General features: G+C 65.4%; 2 protein-coding genes across 4 annotated transcripts; one reads left to right on the top strand and one right to left on the bottom strand.

The window, feature by feature from the left end:
* Positions 1–374: 374 nt before the first annotated feature.
* On the bottom strand, positions 375–12,046 carry WDR13 (WD repeat domain 13). Its single transcript, XM_082300411.1, has 10 exons — positions 11,926–12,046; positions 11,781–11,848; positions 9,035–9,266; positions 7,728–7,822; positions 7,055–7,182; positions 6,230–6,537; positions 3,491–3,671; positions 2,671–2,812; positions 1,874–2,007; positions 375–705 (listed from the first exon to the last, which is right to left on the bottom strand). The coding sequence occupies exons 2-10, from the start codon at positions 11,819–11,821 to the stop codon at positions 521–523; spliced, it is 1,446 nt and encodes a 481-aa protein (XP_082156537.1). The 5' UTR covers positions 11,822–11,848; positions 11,926–12,046; the 3' UTR covers positions 375–520.
* Positions 12,047–12,383: 337 nt separating this feature from the next.
* Positions 12,384–20,995, top strand: TAFAZZIN (tafazzin, phospholipid-lysophospholipid transacylase). 3 transcript variants are annotated; one of them, XM_082300418.1, is made up of 10 exons: positions 12,385–12,774; positions 12,968–13,096; positions 13,508–13,553; positions 13,881–13,966; positions 15,169–15,249; positions 15,759–15,800; positions 17,070–17,132; positions 17,657–17,709; positions 18,827–18,904; positions 20,639–20,995. In XM_082300418.1, the coding sequence occupies exons 1-10, from the start codon at positions 12,666–12,668 to the stop codon at positions 20,843–20,845; spliced, it is 894 nt and encodes a 297-aa protein (XP_082156544.1). In that variant the 5' UTR covers positions 12,385–12,665; the 3' UTR covers positions 20,846–20,995. The 3 variants fall into 3 exon arrangements, with proteins under 3 accessions (XP_082156545.1, XP_082156544.1, XP_082156546.1); XM_082300420.1 differs by having other exon boundaries at positions 12,390–12,774; positions 20,670–20,995; XM_082300419.1 differs by lacking the exons at positions 15,759–15,800; positions 17,070–17,132 and having other exon boundaries at positions 12,384–12,774.
* The last annotated feature ends 75 nt before the right edge of the window (positions 20,996–21,070 follow it).

Raw genomic sequence — 21,070 nt, 5'->3', positions numbered from 1 at the left:
AGGTGGGTTTTTGAGGGGTCTGGGTGTGCTGCGAGTGCCGTGCGCCGGTGGCACCTGGGGCGTCGGGAAGGTCACACCGGGGGGGTTTTGGGGGGATCCGGGGAGGTTTTGGGGGTTCTAGGAGGGGTCTGGGGGGGTGGGGGAAGGGCTGGAGGGGTTTGGGAAGGGTTTGGGGATGTCTGAGGGGATTTTGGTGGCCGCGAGACGCGTCGCGCTTCAAGGACCAGGCTGGGGGCGTTTTTTGGGGCAGTTTGGGGATATTTTTGGGGGGTTTCCGGTGCCGGACAATGCCCGCAGAACTCTCCGCACTCTGAGGCCAAACCGGGACGTTTCAGGGTGGCTTTGGGGGCGATTTCAGGGGGGGCTTTGGGAAGGTTTTGGGGTGGTTTTGGTGCCACGTGACACCCGCAGAACTCGCCGCGCTCCGAGGCCGGACTGGCATTTTTCGGGGTGGTTTTTGGGGTACTTTCACATAGATTTCGGGCTTTTCCGGGGCCGTTTCGGGGTTTTTCGGGGCGCTTCAGGCGTGCTGGCGGCGCCACACGATGACGGTGCCGGCGGCGTCCCCCGAAGCCAGCAGGGACTCGTCGCAGTTGAAGGCCACGGCCAGCACGGCGGCCCCGTGGCCCTGCAGGGTGTTCACGGTGGCCCGGGCGGCCCGGCCCACGTCGAAGAAGTGCACGGAGGCGTCCTCGCTGCCCGTCACTGCCGGGGACACCGGGGACGGGCTTAGGGGGGCTCCGGGGTGGCACCCAACGCCCTCCTCGCTGCCCAGCACTGCCGGGGACACCGGGGGGGGACGAGGACAGGAGGGGTTTGGGGACAGGCTCAGGGAACCCGGAGCCACCCCCAGTGTCCCCAGTCCCTCCCAGTGCTCCTGCAGTCCCTCCCAGTGTCCCCAGTCCCTCCCAGTGCTCCTGCAGTCCCTCCCGGTGTCCCCAGTCCTTCCCGGTGTCCCCAGTCCCCTCCCAGTGGCCCCAGTCCCTCCCAGTGTCCCCAGTCCTTCCCGGTGTCCTCAGTCCCTCCCAGTGCTCCTGCAGTCCCTTCCAGTGTCCCCAGTCCCTCCCGGTGTCCCCAGTCCCTCCCAGTGCTCCTGCAGTCCCTCCCGGTGTCCCCAGTCCCTCCCAGTGTCCCCAGTCCCTCCCGGTGTCCCCAGTCCCTCCCAGTGCTCCTGCAGTCCCTCCCGGTATCCCCAGTCCCCTCCCAGTGGCCCCAGTCCCCTCCCAGTCCCTCTGCAGTTCCTCCTGGTGTCCCCAGTCCCCTCCCAGTGGTTCCCAGTGCTCCTGCAGTCCCTCCCAGTGTCCCCAGTCCCTCCCAGTATCCCCAGTCCCTCCCAGTGGCCCCAGTCCCTCCCGGTGTCCCCAGTCCCTCCCAGTGTCCCCAGTCCCTCCCAGTGCTCCTCCAGTCCCTGCCGGTGTCCACAGTCCCTCCCAGTCCCTCCCAGTGCTCCTGCAGTCCCAGTGCTCCCAGTCCTTCCCAGTGGCTCCCAGTGCTCTTGCAGTCCCTCCCAGTGCCCCCAGTCCCCTCCCAGTGGCTCCCAGTGCTCTTGCAGTCCCTACTGGTGTCCCCAGTCCCCTTGCAGTGCTCCTGCAGTCCCTCCCAGTGCTCCCAGTCCTTCCCAGTGGCTCCCAGTGCTCCTGCAGTCCCTCCCAGTGCTCCCAGTCCTTCCCAGTGGCTCCCAGTGCTCCTGCAGTCCCTCCCAGTGCTCCTGCAGTCCCTCCCAGTGCCCCCAGTCCCCTCCCAGTGGCTCCCAGTGCTCCTGCAGTCCCTGCTGGTGTCCACAGTCCCCTCCCAGTGCTCCTGCAGTCCCTCCCAGTGCTCCTGCAGTTCCTCCCAGTGTCCCCAGTCCCTCCCAGTGGCTCCCAGTGCTCACCCACGCAGGCTCCCTGCCGGAAGGACATCAGGGGACAGAAGCAGCTCCTCAGGGGCTGCTCCCGGTGCCGGGTGGGGAAACTGCGCCGGAGCCGCAGCCCCGGGGCCCCCGAGCCGCCCTCGTCCTCCACCACCCTGGGGGGCCAAAAAAGGCTCAAAAACGCCCCAAAAACTGCCCCAAACCACCCCAAAACCTGCCCCAGAATCACCCCAAGAACTGCCCCAAACCACCCCAAAAAACTGCCCCAAACCCTGCCCCGATCCCCCCCTTTGTGTTCCACCAGCCTGGGGGGGGGACACGGGGGGGATTCAACAGTGAAACCCCAACCCCCCCTGCACCCCCCAGTGTCCCCCAGTGCCCCTCAGTATCCCCCCAGTGTCCCCAGTGCCCCTCCAGTGTCCCCTGCACCCCCCAGTGTCCCCCAGTGCCTCCCAGTGTCCCCTCAGTGTCCCCCCCGCACCCTCCAGTGTCCCCCAGTGCCCCTCCAGTGTCCCCTGCACCCCCCAGTGTCCCCCAGTGCCCCTCAGTATCCCCCCAGTGTCCCCAGTGCCCCTCAGTGTCCCCCCCGCACCCTCCAGTGTCCCCTGCACCCCCCAGTGTCCCCCAGTGCCCCTCAGTGTCCTCCCAGTGTCCCCAGTGCCCACTCCCAGAAGAGCCGCAGGTGCTCAGGGCAGGCGTTGACCAACACGGACGGGTCCGGTGTTCCCCCAGTGCCCCCCAGTGCCCCTGGCAGCCCCAAACCCACCCCCCCGGTGCCCCCCGGTGCCCCCCGGTGTCCCCCCGGTGTCCCCCGGTACCGGAAGAGCAGCAGGCGGTCGGGGCAGGCGTTCACCAGCAGGGACGGGTCCGGCGCCTCCCGGCTGGCCCAGGCCCGGGCCGAGAGCGACGTGATGGAGCCGCCGGCCTGGACCAGCACCCGCGAGGCCTTGGTCAGGCGGCCTGGGGGGGGCAGGGATGTGAGACCCCCGTCCCAGTACTGCCCAGTGCCCCCCAGTACCGCCCAGTGCCCCCCCAGTACTGCCCAGTGTCCCCAGTACCACCTAGTGCCCCCATGGACCAGCACCCGCGGTCAGGCGGCCTGGGGGGGGCAGGGACGTGAGACCCCCGTCCCAGTACTGCCCAGTGCCCCCCAGTACTGCCCAGTGCCCCCAGTACTGCCCAGTACCCTCCAGTGCTGCCCAGTGCCCCCCGCTACCACCCAGTGCCCCCCAGTACTGCCCAGTGTCCCCCCAGTACTGCCCAGTGTCCCCAGTACCCCTCAGAACCACCCCAGTGCCCCCAGTACTGCCCAGTGCCCTCCAGTACTGCCCAGTGACCCCAGTACTGCCCAGTGTCCCCCAGAACCACTCCAGTGCCCCCAGTACTGCCCAGCGGCCCCCAGTACCGCCCAGTGTCCCCCAGTACCACCCAGTACCGCCAGTCCCTCCCAGTGTCCCTCACAACCACCCCAGTGTCCCCCAGTCCCTCCCAGTGCCCCCGTGGACCAGCACCCACGAGCCCTTGGTCAGCCGGCCTGGGGGGCACGAGGGGTTGAGCGGCGTGGGACACCCTCCCAGTGCCCCCCAGTGCCCACCAGTGCCTCCCAGTGTCCCCCAGTATCCCCCCAGTGCCCCGTACCAGTCCCGGGGTCGCACAGGAAGGAGGACACGGAGCCCCGGTCGTCCCCTGCCCACAGGACGCGCCCGGGGGCATCGAAGCACAGGGCGAGGACCCTCCCGGGCAGGCGGCCGGTGCCCCCCCGAGCCGCCTTCCCCGTGGAGATGTTGACCACTCGGACCATGTGCCGGGCACTGCCCACCTGGGGGGGCACGGGAGGGTCACTGAGACCACTCTGAGACCCCCAAAATGCCCCCCAAACCCCCCGTGCCACCTTCCCCACGGAGATGTTGACCATTCGGACCCTGTGCTGGGCACTGCCCACCTGGGGGGTCACTGAGACCACCCTGAGACCCCCCTGAGACCCCCAACCCACTCCTGGGGCCACCTGGACCCTGTGCTGGGCACTGCCCACCTGGAGGGTCACTGAGACCCCCTTGAGACCCCCAAAATCCCCCCCAAAGCCCCCGTGCCACCTTCCCCACGGAGATGTTGACCACTCGGACCATGTGCCGGGCACTGCCCACCTGGGGGGGCACGGGAGGGTCACTGAGACCACCCTGAGACCCCCAAAATGCCCCCCAAACCCCCCGTGCCACCTTCCCCGTGGAGATGTTGACCACTCGGACCCTGTGCCGGGCACTGCCCACCTGGGGGGTCACTGAGACCACCCTGAGACCCCCCTGAGACCCCCAACCCACTCCTGGTGCCACCTGGACCCTGTGCTGGGCACTGCCCACCTGGGGGGTCACTGAGACCCCCTTGAGACCCCCAAAATCCCCCCCAAACCCCCCGTGCCACCTTCCCCATGGAGATGTTGACCACTCGGACCATGTGCCGGGCACTGCCCACCTGGGGGGGCACGGGAGGGTCACTGAGACCACCCTGCGACCCCCAAAATGCCCCCCAAACCCCCCGTGCCACCTTCCCCGTGGAGATGTTGACCACTCGGACCATGTGCCGGGCACTGCCCACCTGGAGGGTCACTGAGACCACCCTGAGACCCCCAACCCACTCCTGGTGCCACCTGGACCCTGTGCTGGGCACTGCCCACCTGGGGGGTCACTGAGACCCCCTTGAGACCCCCAAAATGCCCCCCAAACCCCCCCGTGCCACCTTCCCCGTGGAGATGTTGACCACTCGGACCATGTGCCGGGCACTGCCCACCTGGGGGGCACAAAGAGGGGGCTGTGTGTTTTTGGGGTGGTTTTTGGAGAATTTGGGGGTGGTTTTTGGGGTGGTTTTGGGGTGTTTTTTGGGGTATTTTTAGGGTGTCTTTGGGGTGGTTTTTGGGGTATTCTGATGGTGTCTTTGGGGTGGTTTTTGGGGTATTTTTATGGTGTTTTTGGGGTGGTTTTTGGGGTATTTTGATGGTATTTTTGGGGTGGTTTTTGGGGTATTTTTATGGTGTCTTTGGGGTGGTTTTTGGGGTATTTTTATGGTGGTTTTGGGGTGGTTTTTGGAGTATTTTTATGGTGGTTTTGGGGTGGTTTTTGGCTATTTTTATGGTGTTTTTGGGGTGGTTTTTGGGGTATTTTTATGGTGGTTTTGGGGTGGTTTTTGGGCTATTTTGATGGTGTCTTTGGGGTGGTTTTTGGGCTATTTTGATAGTGTCTTTGGGGTGGTTTTTGGGCTATTTTGATGGTGTCTTTGGGGTGGTTTTTGGGGTATTTTTAGGGTGTTTCCGGGGCTCTCTCACCACGGTGAGGTTGTTGTTGAGCGGCTGGAAGGTGCAGCAGGGCAGGGGCGGGGTTGGAGGTGTCTCAGGGCTGTGCATTTTTGGGGTATTTTGGGGTGTTTTTTGGGGCATTTTCGGGTGGTTTTTAGGGTGTCTTTGGGGTGGTTTTTGGGGTATTTTTATGGTGGTTTTGGGGTGGTTTTTGGGGTATTTTGATGGTGTCTTTGGGGTGGTTTTTGGGGTATTTTTATGGTGTCTTTGGGGTGGTTTTTGGGCTATTTTTAGGGTGGTTTTTGGGGTATTTTTAGGGTGTCTTTGGGGTGGTTTTTGGAGTATTTTGATGGTGTCTTTGGGGTGGTTTTTGGAGTATTTTGATGGTGGTTTTGGGGTGGTTTTTGGGCTATTTTTATGGTGGTTTTGGGATAGTTTTTGGGCTATTTTGATAGCGTCTTTGGGGTGGTTTTTGGGGTATTTTTAGGGTGTTTTCAGGGCTCTCTCATCACGGTGAGGTTGTTGTTGAGCGGCTGGAAGGCGCAGCAGGGCAGGGGCGCGGTTGGAGGTGTCTCGGGGCTGTGCATTTTTGGGCTATTTTGATGGTGTCTTTGGGGTGGTTTTTGGGCTATTTTTTATGGTGTTTTTGGGGTGGTTTTTGGAGTATTTTTATGGTGGTTTTGGGCTATTTTTATGGTGGTTTTGGGGTGGTTTTTGGGCTATTTTTATGGTGTCTTTGGGGTGGTTTTTGGGGTATTTTGATGGTGTCTTTGGGGTGGTTTTTGGAGTATTTTGATGGTGTCTTTGGGGTGGTTTTTGGGCTACTTTTATGGTGGTTTTGGGGTGGTTTCTGGGGTATTTTGATGGTGTCTTTGGGGTGGTTTTTGGAGTATTTTGATGGTGGTTTTGGGGTGGTTTTTGGAGTATTTTTATGGTGTCTTTGGGGTGGTTTTTGGAGTATTTTGATGGTGTCTTTGGGGTGGTTTTTGGAGTATTTTGATGGTGGTTTTGGGATAGTTTTTGGGCTATTTTGATAGCGTCTTTGGGGTGGTTTTTGGGGTATTTTTAGGGTGTTTCCGGGGCTCTCTCACCACGGTGAGGTTGTTGTTGAGCGGCTGGAAGGCGCAGCACAGCAGCGCGGCGCCGTCGGGGTCGGGCACGCGGCGGATGCAGCGCCCGTCCGCGGGGTCCCAGAGCCGCAGGGTCCCGTCCAGCGAGGCCGACACCAGGACGTCGTTGGACAGTGACCAAGCGAAGTCCGACACTCCGGCCGCGTGGCCCCGCAGCCGCCGCAGCACGGCCGGGGGCCCGGGGGCCAGCCTGCACACGGACAGCGTCCCGTCCAGCGAGCAGCACGCCAGCAGGTGCCGCTCGTCGTGGGCAAACTGCACCTTCCGCACTGGGGGGGGATGAGGGGGGCACGTGAGACCCCACCCCAAAACTGGGGAATCCCCCCCCGGACACAGCAGAGCCCCCCCAAGAGCTGGGGGAGCCCCACCAACCCCTCCAAGATCGTGGGCAAACTGCGCCTTCCGCACTGGGGGGGGATGAGGGGGGCACGTGAGACCCCCCCAAAAATCCCACAGAGCAACTGGGGACCCCCTGGACACAGCAGAGACCCCCCAAGAGCCGGGGGAGCCCCCCCAGCCCCTCCAAGATCGTGGGCAAACTGCGCCTTCCACACTGGGGCGGGGGGACACCTGAGACCCCCCCCAAACACAGGGAGCCCCCCCAGATCCTGAGGATTCCCCCCCAACCCCTCCAGCAGGGAACTGAAGCTTCTACACTGGGAGGGGGGGGAGAACATTGAGACCCCTCCCGAGCCCTTTGGGGGACCCATCCAGGCCCCCAGGCCGCTCGCCCCGGTGCCCCCCGGTGCCCCCCGGTGCCCCCCCCGGTGCCCCCCCCGTGCCCACCGGCGCTGTCCAGGTGCTGGTCGAACACGTGGAACACCCCCGCGAAGGCGTAGTTCTCGCTCAGGGTCGTGTCCCCGGCCATGGCCCGGCTGGCCTCGGCCAGCGGCGTGGGCACCACCCCGGGGGGGCTGCGGGGAGGGGGGGGGGGGGGGGCAGCGTGAGACCCCCCCCCCTCGGGATCGATCGGGACCCCCCCACTATCGATAAACCTCCCCTCCGGTATCGATTGTTACCCATCGACCCCCCCCCCGCCATCCTCTGCAATGGTTTCGTCCAAGGGGGTGGGGACCCCCCCAGGGGGGCAGCGTGAGCTCCCCCACAACCCTGAGACCCCCCCCCAACCCTGAGACCCCCCCCAGGATACCCCCAGACCCCCCCCCCGGTATCGATTGGCACCCCCGACCCCCCCCATCCCCTGCAATGGTCTCACCCAGGGGGGTGGGGACCATCCCGGGGGGGGGGGGGAGGGGGCCAGCGTGAGACCCCCCCCCCCAAAATACCGTGACCCCCCTCAAAGGACCCCACAACCCCCCGAGACCCCTCCCCACCATTACCGACCCCCCCAGCCCCCCCCAAATCCCTCCTCAGCCCCATGAGACCCCCCCCCCCCCGAACACCGGGACCCCCCCAGCGCCCCCCGGGGCCCCCCCCCAGCCCCCCCCGGGGGTCTCACCGCTCGTCGGGGCCCCCCCGCAGCCCCCCCGGGCCGGAGCTGCGGCTCAGGGAGCGCCGGTGCCCCCGGGACCCCCGCGGGTCCTCCTCGAAATCCTGGGGAGGGGGGGACACACGCGGGCTGGGGGGGGGGTGGGAGCCCCCCAAAGCCCCCCAGGTGTGCTCTGACCCCCCCCAGGTGTGCCCAGGTGTGCCCAGGTGTATCCCAGGTGTATCCCAGGTGTGCCCAGGTGTGCCCCAGGTGTGCCCCAGGTGTGTCCCAGGTGTGCCCAGCTGTGCCCAGGTGTATCCCAGGTGTGCCCCAGGTGTGTCCCAGGTGTGCCCAGGTGTATCCAGGTGTATCCCAGGTGTGGCCCAGGTGTATCCCAGGTGTATCCCAGGTGTGCCCAGGTGTGCCCCAGGTGTATCCCAGGTGTATCCAGCTGTGCCCAGGTGTATCCCAGGTGTGGCCCAGGTGTATCCCAAGCATGCCCAGGTGTATCCCAGCTGTGCCCAGGTGTGCCCAGGTGTATCCAGCTGTGCCCAGGTGTATCCCACGTGTATCCCAGGTGTGCCCAGCTGTGCCCAGGTGTATCCCAAGCATGCCCAGGTGTATCCCAGGTGTGCCCAGCTGTGCCCAGGTGTATCCCAAGCATGCCCAGGTGTATCCCAGGTGTGCCCAGGTGTATCCCAGGTGTGCCCAGGTACCCCCAGGCATGCTCAGGTGTATCTCAGCTGTGCCCAGGTGTATCCCAGCTGTGCCCAGGTGTATCCCCACCCCCCCAGCTGTCCCCAGGTGTGCCCAGGTGCATCCCAGGCATGCCCAGGTGTACCCACACCCCCCAGGTGTGTCCCAGATGTATCCCAGGTGTATCCCAGGTGTGCCCCAGGTGTATCTCAGCTGTGCCCAGGTGTATCCCCACCCCCCAGGTGTATCCCAGGTGTATCCCACGTGTGCCCAGGTGCCCCCAGGTGTGCCCCAGGTGTATCTCAGCTGTGCCCAGGTGTATCCCAGGTGTATCCCCACCCCCCAGGTGTATCCCAGGCGTGCCCAGGTGTATCCCAGGTGTATCCCAGGTGTGCCCAGGTGTATCCCAGGTGTATCCCAGGTGTATCCCCACCCCCCAGCTGTCCCCAGCTGTGCCCAGGTGTATCCCAGGTGTATCCCCACCCCCCAGGTGTATCCCAGGTGTATCCCCACCCCCCAGGTGTATCCCAGGCGTGCCCAGGTGTATCCCAGCTGTGCCCAGGTGTATCCCAGGTGTGCCCAGGTGTATCCCAGGTGTATCCCCACCCCCCAGATGTCCCCCCAGGTGTGCCCCCAGGTACCTCCATGCGGTCCAGCGTGGTCCGGCTGGCCCGCAGGGCGCTGCGGCAGCTGCCCGGCTCGGACAGGGCTCCGTAGCGCTGGGCCAGCAGCCGCGCCCGCAGCCGCAGGTACCAGCGCCGCGCGTCGCCCGCCAGGTGCCCGCCCTGCGCCCGCTCCCGCAGCAGCTGCGAGCGCCGCCGCACGTACTGCGTGCGGAACTGCGGCAGCTGCGGCGTGCGGTACGCCGCGTACCTGGCACAGGTGCGGCACGGGAGACAGGGGGTTAATTCCACCCAAAACTAGAGCGATTCCATCCAAAAATGGATCAAATCCCACCCAAAAGCACAAAAATTCCACCCAAAACCGGGGCCGGGTGTGTGGAACTGCGGCAGCTGCGGTACGCCGCGTACCTGGCACAGGTGCGGTACGGGAGACAGGGGGTTAATTCCACCCAAAACCAGAGCGATTCCATCCAAAAATAGATCAAATCCCACCCAAAAGCACAAAAATTCCACCCAAAACCGGGGCCGGGTGTGTGGAACTGCGGCAGCTGCGGTACGCCGCGTACCTGGCACAGGTGCGGCACGGGAGACAGGGGGTTAGTTCCACCCAAAACCAGAGCGATTCCACCCAAAAATGGGGGAAATTCCACCCAAAAAAAGAGTGATTCCATCCAAAAATGGCTCAAATCCCACCCAAAAGCACAAAAATTCCACCCAAAACCGGGGCCGGGTGTGTGGAACTGTGGCAGCTGCGGTACGCCGCGTACCTGGCACAGGTGTGGCACGGGAGACAGGGGGTTAATTCCACCCAAAACTAGAGCGATTCCACCCAAAAATGGGGGAAATTCCACCCAAAAAAAGAGTGATTCCACCCAAAAATGGATCAAATCCCACCCAAAAGCACAAAAATTCCACCCAAAACCGGGGCCGGGTGTGCGGAACTGCGGCAGCTGCGGTACGCCGCGTACCTGGCACAGGTGCGGCACGGGAGACAGGGGGTTAGTTCCACCCAAAACTAGAGCGATTCCACCCAAAAATGGGGAAAATTCCACCCAAAAAAAGAGTGATTCCACCCAAAAATGGCTCAAATCCCACCCAAAAGCACAAAAATTCCACCCAAAACTGGGGCCGGGTGTGTGGAACTGCGGCAGCTGCGGTACGCCGCGTACCTGGCACAGGTGCGGCACGGGAGACAAGGGGTTAATTCCACCCAAAACCAGAGCGATTCCACCCAAAAATGGGGGAAATTCCACCCAAAACCAGAGCGATTCCATCCAAAAATGGATCAAATCCCACCCAAAAGCACAAAAATTCCACCCAAAACTGGGGCCGGGTGTGTGGAACTGCGGCAGCTGCGGTACGCCGCGTACCTGGCACAGGTGTGGCACGGGAGACAGGGGGTTAATTCCACCCAAAACCAGAGTGATTCCACCCAAAAATGGCTCAAATCCCACCCAAAAGCACAAAAATTCCACCCAAAAGCACAAAAATTCCACCCAAAACCGGGGCCGGGTGCGTGGAACCGCGGCGGCTGCAGAGTGTGGTACGCAGGTGAGGGGGCACAGGTGGGACAGGTGAGGTGGGGGGGTAATTCCACCCAAAACCACAACAATTCCACCAAAAAATGGGGGGAAATCCATCCAAAAATGGGGGGAAATCCACCCAAAAATGGGGGGAAATCCACCCAAAAAACGGACCCAGGGATGCAGAACTGGGGGCACCTGCGGGCTGGGGTGCACCATACACCTGAGACAGGTGAGGGTTAATTCCACCCAAAACCACAACAATTCCACCCAAAAATGGATCAAATTCCACCTAAAAATGGGGAAAATCCCACAAAAAACGGACCCAGGGGTGCGGAACTGGGAGCACCTGGGGGTTGGCGTGCGCCGCGCACCTGGGACAGGTGAGCGAAACCTGAGCAGCTCCACCCAAAACCAGACCGATTCCACCCAAAAACGGAGCCAGGTATCAAAAACCCAGCCCAAAAAGGGAGCCAAGTGCCACAACTGCGCCCAAAAAGGGACCGATTCCACCCAAAACGGGACCGATTCCACCCAAAACGGGACCAACTCCACCCAAAACGGGACCAACTCCACCCAAAACGGGACCGATTCCACCCAAAACGGGACCAACTCCACCCAAAACGGGACCAACTCCACCCAAAAGGGGACCAGTTCCACCCAAAAAGGGACCGATTCCACCCAAAACGGGACCAACTCCACCCAAAACGGGACCGATTCCACCCAAAACGGGACCGATTCCACCCAAAAAGGGACCAATTCCACCCAAAAAGGGACCAATTCCACCCCAAAACGGGACCGATTCCACCCCAAAACGAGACCGATTCCACCCAAAAAGGGACCGATTCCACCCAAAAAGGGACCAGTTCCACCCAAAAAGGGACCAGTTCCACCCAAAACGGGACCAATTCCACCCAAAACGGGACCGATTCCACCCAAAAAGGGACCAGTTCCACCCAAAAAGGGACCAGTTCCACCCAAAACGGGACCAATTCCACCCAAAAAGGGACCAATTCCACCCCAAAACGGATTCGGGCATCATAAATCCAGCCCAAAAAGGGACCCAATGCTAAAACCCCTCACAAATACGGATCCAAAAACGAGCATCCCCCCCCCCGCTCAAAACCAGCAGGTGCCAGACCCCCCCAAAATAACGCAGCTGGGAGCATCCCCCCCCCTCAGGAAAAGCCCCCCGGTACCCAAAGCCCCCCCAAATGTCCCCCAAAGCCCCCCGAGCTCACCGGGCGTCCACGGCGAGTACCTGCTGCCACACGGCGGCCATGGCGGCCGCGGCCGCCGCGGGGGGACCCTGCCGGGGGGAAAACGGCGTGAGCTGAGGGGAAAGAAGGAGAAGAACCGCACCGGCAGCGGGCGGGATGGCCCTACCTGCGCGTCCCGCTCCACCTCCGCCTCAGGGGCTCCGCGGGGCCGGGGCTGGGCCGGAGAAAGGGCCGGGGAAATGCCGGGGTTGGGCCGGCGGAGCGGGCCTGACCGGAAGTGGCGGCGGCAGCGCCTCACGCCCAAATGGCGGCGCGCGTCTCCCTGGCGACGGAGGGCGGGGGGATGGGGCGTGGCCAGAGCGGTGATTGGTTGGTTCTGGAAAAGGGGCGGGGCGTGTCCCCAATAATTTCCCGCCTTCGCGGAGCTCACGCTGATTGGCTGGTTCATCAAAAGGGGCGCACTCCTCTCTATGGTTGCGGCGTTCCCAGAGCGCCCCAGAATCGGCCGTTCCGCCCCGCGCCTCTCGTCTGCCCCGGGTCGTCCGGCTCGCCGCCTTTGCGACAGCGCAGCGGGGCGGGCGGCGCGCTTTACGGCAGCGCGGCGGGGTTTGCGGGCCGGGGGTCGCGGGCGGTTCCCGGGGGGTTTCGGGGAGTGCCGGGGGGACCCCGGCGGCTCCGAGGCGGCTCCGTGAGCACCGAGTCCCCCTTCCCGTTCCCCCCTTCCGTTTCCCACCATGGGGGGTTAAAGGGCGCGCCTCGCTTGACGGCGGGTTGTACGACAGCCTCCGGGCTGCCGGCGTGCTTTACGGCAGCGCGGGGGGCAGCGCGGCCGGGGGTTTTGGGGGGGGCCCGGGGGGGTTTTGGGGGGTCCCGGGGGGGGTCTGGGGTCGGTGCCCCCCCCCCAGGATGCCGCTGGCCGTGCAGTGGCCGTTCCCCACGGAGCCGTCGCGGCGCTGGGCTCTCGCGAGCCGCCTCGTCACGGGCCTGGTGGGCACCTACAGCTGCGTGTGGACCCGTGAGTGACTCCCCCCGGGGCGGGGGCTTCTGAGGGGGAGACCCCCCCAGGACCCCTCAAATTCCCTCTCCAGCCCCTTGAGGACCTCCCTAAAACCCCTGGGACCCTCTGGGGACCCTCCTCACCTGCCCCCAGCCCCTCGAGGACCCCCCCGGGACCCCCCCAAAAGCGCCCCCCGTGCCCCCCCCCTCAGGGTACCTGAACCGGCTGCGGGTTCACAACGCGGAGGTGCTGCACGAGCTGGTGGAGAGGAGGGGGCTCGGGACCCCCCTGCTGACCCTGTCCAACCACGCCTCGTGCATGGACGACCCCCACCTCTGGGGTACGGCCTGGGGAGGGGGTCCTGGGGGGTCCTGGGGGGTCCTAGAGGAGCTTGAGAGGGTCCCAGAAGGGATTGGGGGGGGGTTATGGGGGTCCTAAAAAGTGTTTGGGGGGTCCCAGGGGTGGTGGGAGGGGTCTGGAAGGTGTTTGGGGGGCTCCCAGGGGGTCCCAGGGGGCGGGGTGGGGGTCTGGAAGGTGTTTGGGGGGTCCCAGGGGGTCCCTGAAGGGGCTGGGGGAGGGTCCCAAGAAGCCCTAAAGGGGCTGGGGGTCGTTGGGAGGGGGGTCTGGAAGGTGTTTGGGGGCTGGGGGGCTCCTGAGACAGTTGGGGGGGTCCCAGGGGGGCTGGGAGGGGTTGAAAGGGTTTTGAGGGGGGGTCTCTGGGGGTCCCGGTGACCCCCCCCGGCCCCCCCAGGGTCGCTGAAGCTGCGCCACGTCTGGAACCTGCACAGGATGCGCTGGTCAGGGGGGCTGGGGGGGTCTTGGGGGGGTCCCACGGGGTTTTGGGGGGTCCTGGGTGGGGCTGGGGGGTCCCAAGGGGTCCCTGGGAGCAGCTGGGGGGGGCCAGGGGGGTCCCAAAGAAGGTCTGGGGGGGTCCCAAGGGGGCTCGGGGGGGTCCAGGAGGGTCCCAGGTGGAATTTGGGGGTGTCCCAGAAGGGGCTGGGGGGTCCCGGGGGGGTTTTGGGTAGTCCCGAGGGTGTTTGGGGGGGTCTTGGGGGTGTTTGGGGGGGTCTCAGAAGGTGTTTGGGGGTCCCGGTGCCCCCTCCCCACATTTCCCTCCCCCCCAGGACCCCCACGGCCGCTGACATTTGCTTCACGCGGGAGCTGCACTCGCTGTTCTTCAGCCTGGGGCGCTGCGTGCCCGTGTGCCGCGGTACTGGGAGGGACTGGGAGCACTGGGAGAGCACTGGGAGCACTGGGACAGGGGCTGGGAGTACTGGGAGAGCACTGGGAGCACTGGGACAGGGGCTGGGAGCACTGGGAGAGCACTGGGAGAGCACTGGGACAGGGGCTGGGAGCACTGGGAGAGCACTGGGAGCACTGGGACAGGGGCTGGGAGCACTGGGAGAGCACTGGGAGCACTGGGACAGGGGCTGGGGGTGCTGCGTGCCCGTGTGCCGCGGTACTGGGAGGGACTGGGAGCACTGGGAGAGCACTGGGAGCACTGGGACAGGGGCTGGGAGTACTGGGAGAGCACTGGGACAGGGGCTGGGAGTACTGGGAGAGCACTGGGAGCACTGGGACAGGGGCTGGGAGCACTGGGAGCACTGGGACAGGGGCTGGGAGTACTGGGAGAGCACTGGGAGCACTGGGACAGGGGCTGGGAGCACTGGGAGAGCACTGGGAGCACTGGGACAGGGGCTGGGAGTACTGGGAGAGCACTGGGAGCACTGGGACAGGGGCTGGGAGCACTGGGAGAGCACTGGGAGCACTGGGACAGGGGCTGGGAGTACTGGGGGAGCACTGGGAGAGCACTGGGAGCACTGGGACAGGGGCTGGGAGCACTGGGAGAGCACTGGGAGCACTGGGACAGGGGCTGGGGGTGCTGCGTGCCCGTGTGCCGCGGTACTGGGAGCACTGGGAGGGACTGGGAGAGTACTGGGACGGGCTGGGGGTGCTGCGTGCCGCAGTACTGGGAGCATTGGGACAGGCTGGGGGCATTGCGTGCCCGTGTGCCGTGGTACTGGGAGCACTGGGACAGGCTGGGGGCGTTGCGTGCCCGTGTGCCGCGGTACTGGGAGCACTGGGAGAGCACTGGGAGCACTGGGACAGGGCCCGGGGACGTTGCGTGCCCGTGTGCCATGGTACGGAGAGCACTGGGAGAGAGTGGGAGGCACTGGGAGGGTACTGGGAGCACTGGGAGAGCACCGGGAGAGAGTGGGAGGGACTGGGAGGGGACTGGGCGGGTACTGGGAGCACTGGGGGAGAGTGGGAGGCGCTGCGCTGTTCCCAGTCCATACTGGCAGGGCTGTGGTTGTACTGGAGCACTCCCAGTTTATACTGGGAGGGATGTAGTTGTACTGGAGCACTCCCAGTCCATACTGGGAGGGTCCCAGTGCCGAACTGGTGCCGCAGGGGACGGCGTTTACCAGCGCGGGATGGATTTTATACTGGAAAAGCTCAACCAGGGCGACTGGGTGCACGTGTTCCCTGAGGGTACTGGGGGTACTGGGAGGGACTGGGAGCACTGGGAGGGGGGTGCACGTGTTCCCCGAGGGTACTGGGAGCACTGGGAGGGGGTCCACGTGTTCCCTGAGGGTACTGGGAGGGACTGGGAGCACTGGGAGGGGGGTGCACGTGTTCCCCAGGGGTACTGGGAGGCACTGGGGGGGGTCCACGTGTTCCCCGAGGGTACTGGGAGCACTGGGAGGGACTGGGAGCACTGGGAGGGGGGTGCACGTGTTCCCTGAGGGTACTGGGAGGGACTGGGAGCACTGAGAGGGGGGTGCACGTGTTCCCTGAGGGTATTGGGAGCACTGGGAGGAACTGGGAGCAGAATCAGGCAGAGCTGCAGGAAACTTGGAAGGGATTGGGGGAAACTGGCTGGGACTGGGAGCACTGGGAAGGACTGGGAAGAGCTGGGGGGGACCTCAGGGAGGATTTTGGGGTCCCTTGGGGGGTCCCGAACCTCCCCAGCCCCATTTCCACCCCCCCCCCCCCCCCAGGCAAAGTGAACCTGGGCCAGGAGGTCGCTCGCTTCAAGTGGGGTGAGACCCCAAAACCCCCCTAAAAACCCCAAAAACCCCCCTGGAACCCCCCCAAAACCCCCCTAAAAACCCCAAACCCCCCCCAAAACCCCCCCGGAACCCCCCCAAAACCCCTCTAAAAACCCCAACCCCCCCCAAAAACCCCCCTGGAACCCCCTCAAAACCCCCCTAAAAACCCCAAACCCCCCTGGAACCCCCCTAAAAACCCCAAACCCCCCCAAAACCCCCCTGGAACCCCCCCAAAACCCCCCTAAAAACCCCAAACCCCCCCAAAAACCCCCCTGGAACCCCCCCAAAACCCCCCTAAAAACCCCAAAAACCCCCCCAAAAACCCCCCCGGAACCCCCCCAAAACCCCCCCAAAACCCCCCCTGGAACCCCCCCAAAACCCCCCTAAAAACCCCAAACCCCCCCCCGGAACCCCCCCAAACCCCCCCAAAAGCCCCCCCGGAACCCCCCCAAAAACCCCCCAAAAACCCCCCTAAAAACCCCAAAAACCCCCCCAAAAACCCCCCCGGAACCCCCCCAAAACCCCCCTAAAAACCCCAAACCCCCCTAAAAACCCCAAAACCCCCCCCAAAAACCCCCCCGGAACCCCCCCAAAACCCCCCTAAAAACCCCAAACCCCCCCCGGAACCCCCCCAAAAACCCCCCCAAAACCCCCCCCGGAACCCCCCCAAAAACCCCCCCAAAACCCCCCCGGAACCCCCCCAAAAACCCCCCCAAAACCCCCCTAAAAACCCCAAACCCCCCCCGGAACCCCCCCAAAAACCCCCCCTGGAACCGCCCCAAAAACCCCCCCAAAACCCCCCTAAAAACCCCAAACCCCCCCAAAAACCCCCCCGGAACCCCCCCAAAACCCCCCTAAAAACCCCAAATCCCCCCAAAAACCCCCCCGGAACCCCCCCAAAACCCCCCTAAAAACCCCAAACCCCCCCAAAAACCCCCCCGGAACCCCCCCAAAACCCCCCTAAAAACCCCAAACCCCCCCAAAAACCCCCCTGGAACCCCCCCAAAACCCCCCTAAAAACCCCAAACCCCCCCAAAACCCCCCTAAAAACCCCAAACCCCCCCAAAAACCCCCCTGGAACCCCCCCAAAACCCCCCTAAAAACCCCAAACCCCCCCAAAAACCCCCCCGGAACCCCCCCAAACCCCCCCCAACCCCCCCCAAAAACCCCAAACCCCTCTGTGCCCCCCCCAAATCCCCTCCCGAGCCCCCCCCGGGGTCCTGCAGCCCCCCCAAACGCCCCCCCCGTGCCCCCCCCCAGGCATCGGGCGGCTCCTGGCCGAGTGTCGCCGGGACCCCGTGATCCTCCCGCTGTGGCACGGGGGTGAGGGGCACGGGGGGGGCACCGGGGGGGCACCGGGGGGGTACAGGGGGTGAGGGGCACGGGGGGGCCTTGGGGAGGGGTCTGGGGGTCCTGAGGGATGTGGTGGGGGGGGGGGGAGGGAGCACGTGGGGATTTTGGGGAGGGGTTTGGGGGGGTCCTGGGGGTGACTGGAGTTGGCACGGGGGGGGCACTGGGGGGGAAAAGGGGGTGGGGGGGGTGATTGGGGGGGCTGCAGAGGGGTTTGGGGGGGGTCTGGGGGGACACAGGATTTGGGGAGGGTCTGGGGGTTTTGGGGGGGTCTGGGGGGGGGACACAGGATCTGTGGGGGGGGTCTGGGGGTGACTGGAGGGGGGGGTTTGGGGGGGTCCGAGGAGCTCTGGGGAGGGGCTCAGGGACCATTTGGGGGGGGGGGTCGGGAAGGGGGAGGGAGAGGGGAGTGCCGATATTGGGGAGGGGTCTCCCGGCTCAGAGGGGAGGGTGCCGATATTGGGGAGGGGTCTCCCGGCTCGTTCCCCCCCCCCCAGGGATGAGCGATGTCCTGCCCAACTGCCGGCCCTACGTGCCCCGGGTGGGGCAGGTGAGGGGGGCACTTGGGGGGCTTCGGGGGGGTTTTTGGGGGTCTCTGGGGAGGTTTGAGGGGCTCTGGGGGGGGTTTTGGGGGTCTCAGGGGGTTGTGTAGGTTGGGAGGGGCTCTGGGGGGGGTTTTGGGGGTCTCTGGGGGGGATTTTGGGGGTCTCGGGGCTGTGCAGGATGGGGGGTCTCTGGGGGGGTTTTTGGGGGTCTCTGGGGAGGTTTGAGGGGCTCTGGGGGGGGTTTTGGGGGTCTCAGGGGGTTGTGTAGGTTGGGAGGGGCTCTGGGGGGGGTTTTGGGGGTCTCTGGGGGGGATTTTGGGGGTCTCGGGGCTGTGCAGGATGGGGGGTCTCTGGGGGGGTTTTTGGGGGTCTCTGGGGAGGTTTGAGGGGCTCTGGGGGGGGTTTTGGGGGTCTCAGGGGGTTGTGTAGACTGGGGGGGGCTCTGGGGGGGGTTTTGGGGGTCTCTGGGGGGGGTTTTGGGGGTCTCGGGGCTGTGGAGGATGGGGGGTCTCCGGGGGGGTTTTTGGGGGTCTCTGGGGAGGTTTGAGGGGCTCTGGGGGGGGTTTTGGGGGTCTCAGGGGGTTGTGTAGGCTGGGGGGGTCTCTGGGGGGGTTTTTGGGGGTCTCTGGGGGGGGTTTTGGGGGTCTCATGGGGTTGTGTAGACTGGGGGGGGCTCTGGGGGGGGTTTTGGGGGTCTCTGGGGGGGATTTTGGGGGTCTCGGGGCTGTGGAGGATGGGGGGGCTCGGGGTTTTTGGGGGTCTCAGGGGGTTGTGTAGGTTGGGAGGGGCTCTGGGGGGGTTTTTTGGGGGTCTCAGGGGGTTGTGTAGGTTGGGAGGGGCTCTGGGGGGGTTTTTTGGGGGTCTCAGGGGGTTGTGCAGCATGGGGGGTGCTCTGGGGGGTTTTTTGGGGGGCTCTGGGGGTTGTACAGCATGGGGGGGGGTCTGGGGGGGGTTTTGGGGGTCTCGGGGCTGTGGAGGATGGGAGGGGCTCTGGGGGGGGTTTTTGGGGGGCTCTGGGGGTTGTGCAGGATGGGGGGGGGGCTCTGGGGGGGGGTTTTGGAGGTCTCTGGGGGTTTTTGGGGGTCTCTGGACCCCACTGAGTGCCCCCCCTGCCCCCCCCAGCACATCACGGTGGTCGTGGGGCGCCCGTTCAGCGTCCGGCCCCTCCTGGAGCGGCTGCGCAGCGAGGGCACCCCCACGGTGGGTGTGGGGCTGCCCCACAACTGGGGGGGGTGGGACCCCCAGATTGGGGAGGGGGTTGCCCCATAGATTGGGGGGCTGCCCCATAGACTAAGATGTGACCCAGAGATTTGGGGAGGGGGCTGCCCCATAGATTTGTGGAGGCCCAAAGATGGGAGGACCCCACAGGGTGGGGGGGGGCTGACCTATAGGAGGAGGGCTGTGACCCACAGACGATCCCTCAGCCCCGTCCCACGGCTCTGTGGGATCCTTTTCCCTGCCCCATAGATCCAGGCGTCCCCCAGCCCCACAGATCCCCAGCTCCCTGCCCCATAGATCCAGGCGTCCCCCAGCCCCATAGATCTGGGAGTTTGTGCCCCACAGATCCCCGGCTGCCCCAGCCCCACAGATCCCCGGCTGCCCCAGCCCCACAGATCCCCAGCTCCCCCAGCCCCACAGATCCCCGGCTCCCTGCCCCATAGATCCAGGCATCCCCCAGCCCCATAGATCTGGGAGTTTGTGCCCCACAGATCCCCAGCTCCCACAGCCCCACAGATCCCCGGCTCCCTGCCCCACAGATCCCCAGCTCCCCCAGCCCCACAGATCCCCAGCTCCCCCAGCCCCACAGATCCCTGGCTCCCAGCCCCACAGATCCCCAGCTCCCAGCCCCACAGATCCCCGGCTCCCCCAGCCCCACAGATCCCCAGCTCCCAGCCCCACAGATCCCCGGCTCCCCCAGCCCCACAGATCCCTGGCTGCCCCAGCCCCACAGATCCCTGGCTCCCTGCCCCATAGATCCAGGCATCCCCCAGCCCCATAGATCTGGGAGTTTGTGCCCCACAGATCCCCGGCTCCCCCAGCCCCACAGATCCCCGGCTGCCCCAGCCCCACAGATCCCCGGCTCCCAGCCCCACAGATCCCCAGCTCCCAGCCCCACAGATCCCCGGCTCCCCCAGCCCCACAGATCCCAGCTCCCCCAGCCCCACAGATCCCCGGCTCCCTGCCCCACAGATCCCCAGCCCCCAGCCCCACAGATCCCCGGCTCCCAGCCCCACAGATCCCAGGCTCCCCCAGCCCCACAGATCCCCAGCTCCCAGCCCCACAGATCCCAGGCTCCCCCTGCCCCACAGATCCCCGGCTCCCTGCCCCACAGATCCCCAGCTCCCCCAGCCCCACAGATCCCCGGCTCCCAGCCCCACAGATCCCCAGCTCCCCCAGCCCCACAGATCCCCGGCTCCCAGCCCCACAGATCCCAGGCTCCCCCAGCCCCACAGATCCCCGGCTCCCCCAGCCCCACAGATCCCCGGCTCCCGCAGCCCCACAGATCCCCAGCTCCCGCAGCCCCACAGATCCCAGGCTCCCCCAGCCCCACAGATCCCCAGCTCCCGCAGCCCCACAGATCCCCGGCTCCCCCTGCCCCACAGATCCCCGGCTCCCCCAGCCCCACAGATCCCCGGCTCCCGCAGCCCCACAGATCCCCAGCTCCCGCAGCCCCACAGATCCCCGGCTCCCCCTGCCCCACAGATCCCCAGCTCCCGCAGCCCCACAGATCCCCGGCTCCCCCTGCCCCACAGATCCCAGGCTCCCCCAGCCCCACAGATCCCGGCTCCCAGCCCCACAGATCCCCGGCTCCCCCAGCCCCACAGATCCCAGGCTCCCCCAGCCCCACAGATCCCCAGCTTCCTGCCCCACAGATCCCTGGCTCCCAGCCCCACAGATCCCTGGCTCCCAGCCCCACAGATCCCCGGCTCTCAGCCCCACAGATCCCCGGCTCCCTGCCCCACAGGTGGAGCTCCGCAAGGCGCTGACGGATTTTGTCCAAAGGGAATTCGAGGCTCTGCGGGGCCACGCCCGGACCCTGCACCCGACCCCATAGCGGGGGGTCCCTGCCCCACAGAGCAGATCAATCCCTGCCCCACAGCGGGGTCCCCCCACCTCAGAAAAAGGGGTTGTGCCCCATAACGAGAGGGTTCTGCCCCATAAACGGGGCTCCTGCCCCATGGCGGGGGGTCCCTGGTGGAGCCCCTGCCCCATAGAGGGGGGTCCTGTCTCCTGGTGCCCCCCCCTCGCCCCCCAACTGTGAATGGTGCCAATAAAAGAAAGTGGAACCTCGGGGGTTTCTGGGGGGTATTTGGGGGTCCCAGGGAAGGATTTGGGGGTCCTGGGGGGAATTTTAGGGGTCCCAGA

Source organism: Coloeus monedula, assembly GCF_965178545.1.
Source record: "Coloeus monedula genome assembly, chromosome: 39".
Classification (NCBI taxonomy): domain Eukaryota; kingdom Metazoa; phylum Chordata; class Aves; order Passeriformes; family Corvidae; genus Coloeus; species Coloeus monedula.
Note: the sequence above shows the minus strand (reverse complement) of the source record. Positions and strands in the feature narration are given on the sequence as shown.

Excerpts from the sequence above, each read along its gene's own strand:
- WDR13 (XM_082300411.1), bottom strand. The coding sequence starts at position 11,821 with ATGGCCGCCGTGTGGCAGCAGGTACTCGCCGTGGACGCCCG. Across the intron at positions 7,183-7,727 it reads CGGGGGGGCCCCGACGAGCG|CCCCCCCGGGGTGGTGCCCA; the intron begins GTGAGACCCCCG and ends CCCTCCCCGCAG. Across the intron at positions 6,538-7,054 it reads CCAGCACCTGGACAGCGCCG|TGCGGAAGGTGCAGTTTGCC; the intron begins GTGGGCACGGGG and ends ATCCCCCCCCAG.
- TAFAZZIN (XM_082300418.1), top strand. The coding sequence starts at position 12,666 with ATGCCGCTGGCCGTGCAGTGGCCGTTCCCCACGGAGCCGTCGCGGCGC. Across the intron at positions 13,967-15,168 it reads CTGCGTGCCCGTGTGCCGCG|GGGACGGCGTTTACCAGCGC; the intron begins GTACTGGGAGGG and ends CTGGTGCCGCAG. Across the intron at positions 15,801-17,069 it reads GGTCGCTCGCTTCAAGTGGG|GCATCGGGCGGCTCCTGGCC; the intron begins GTGAGACCCCAA and ends GCCCCCCCCCAG.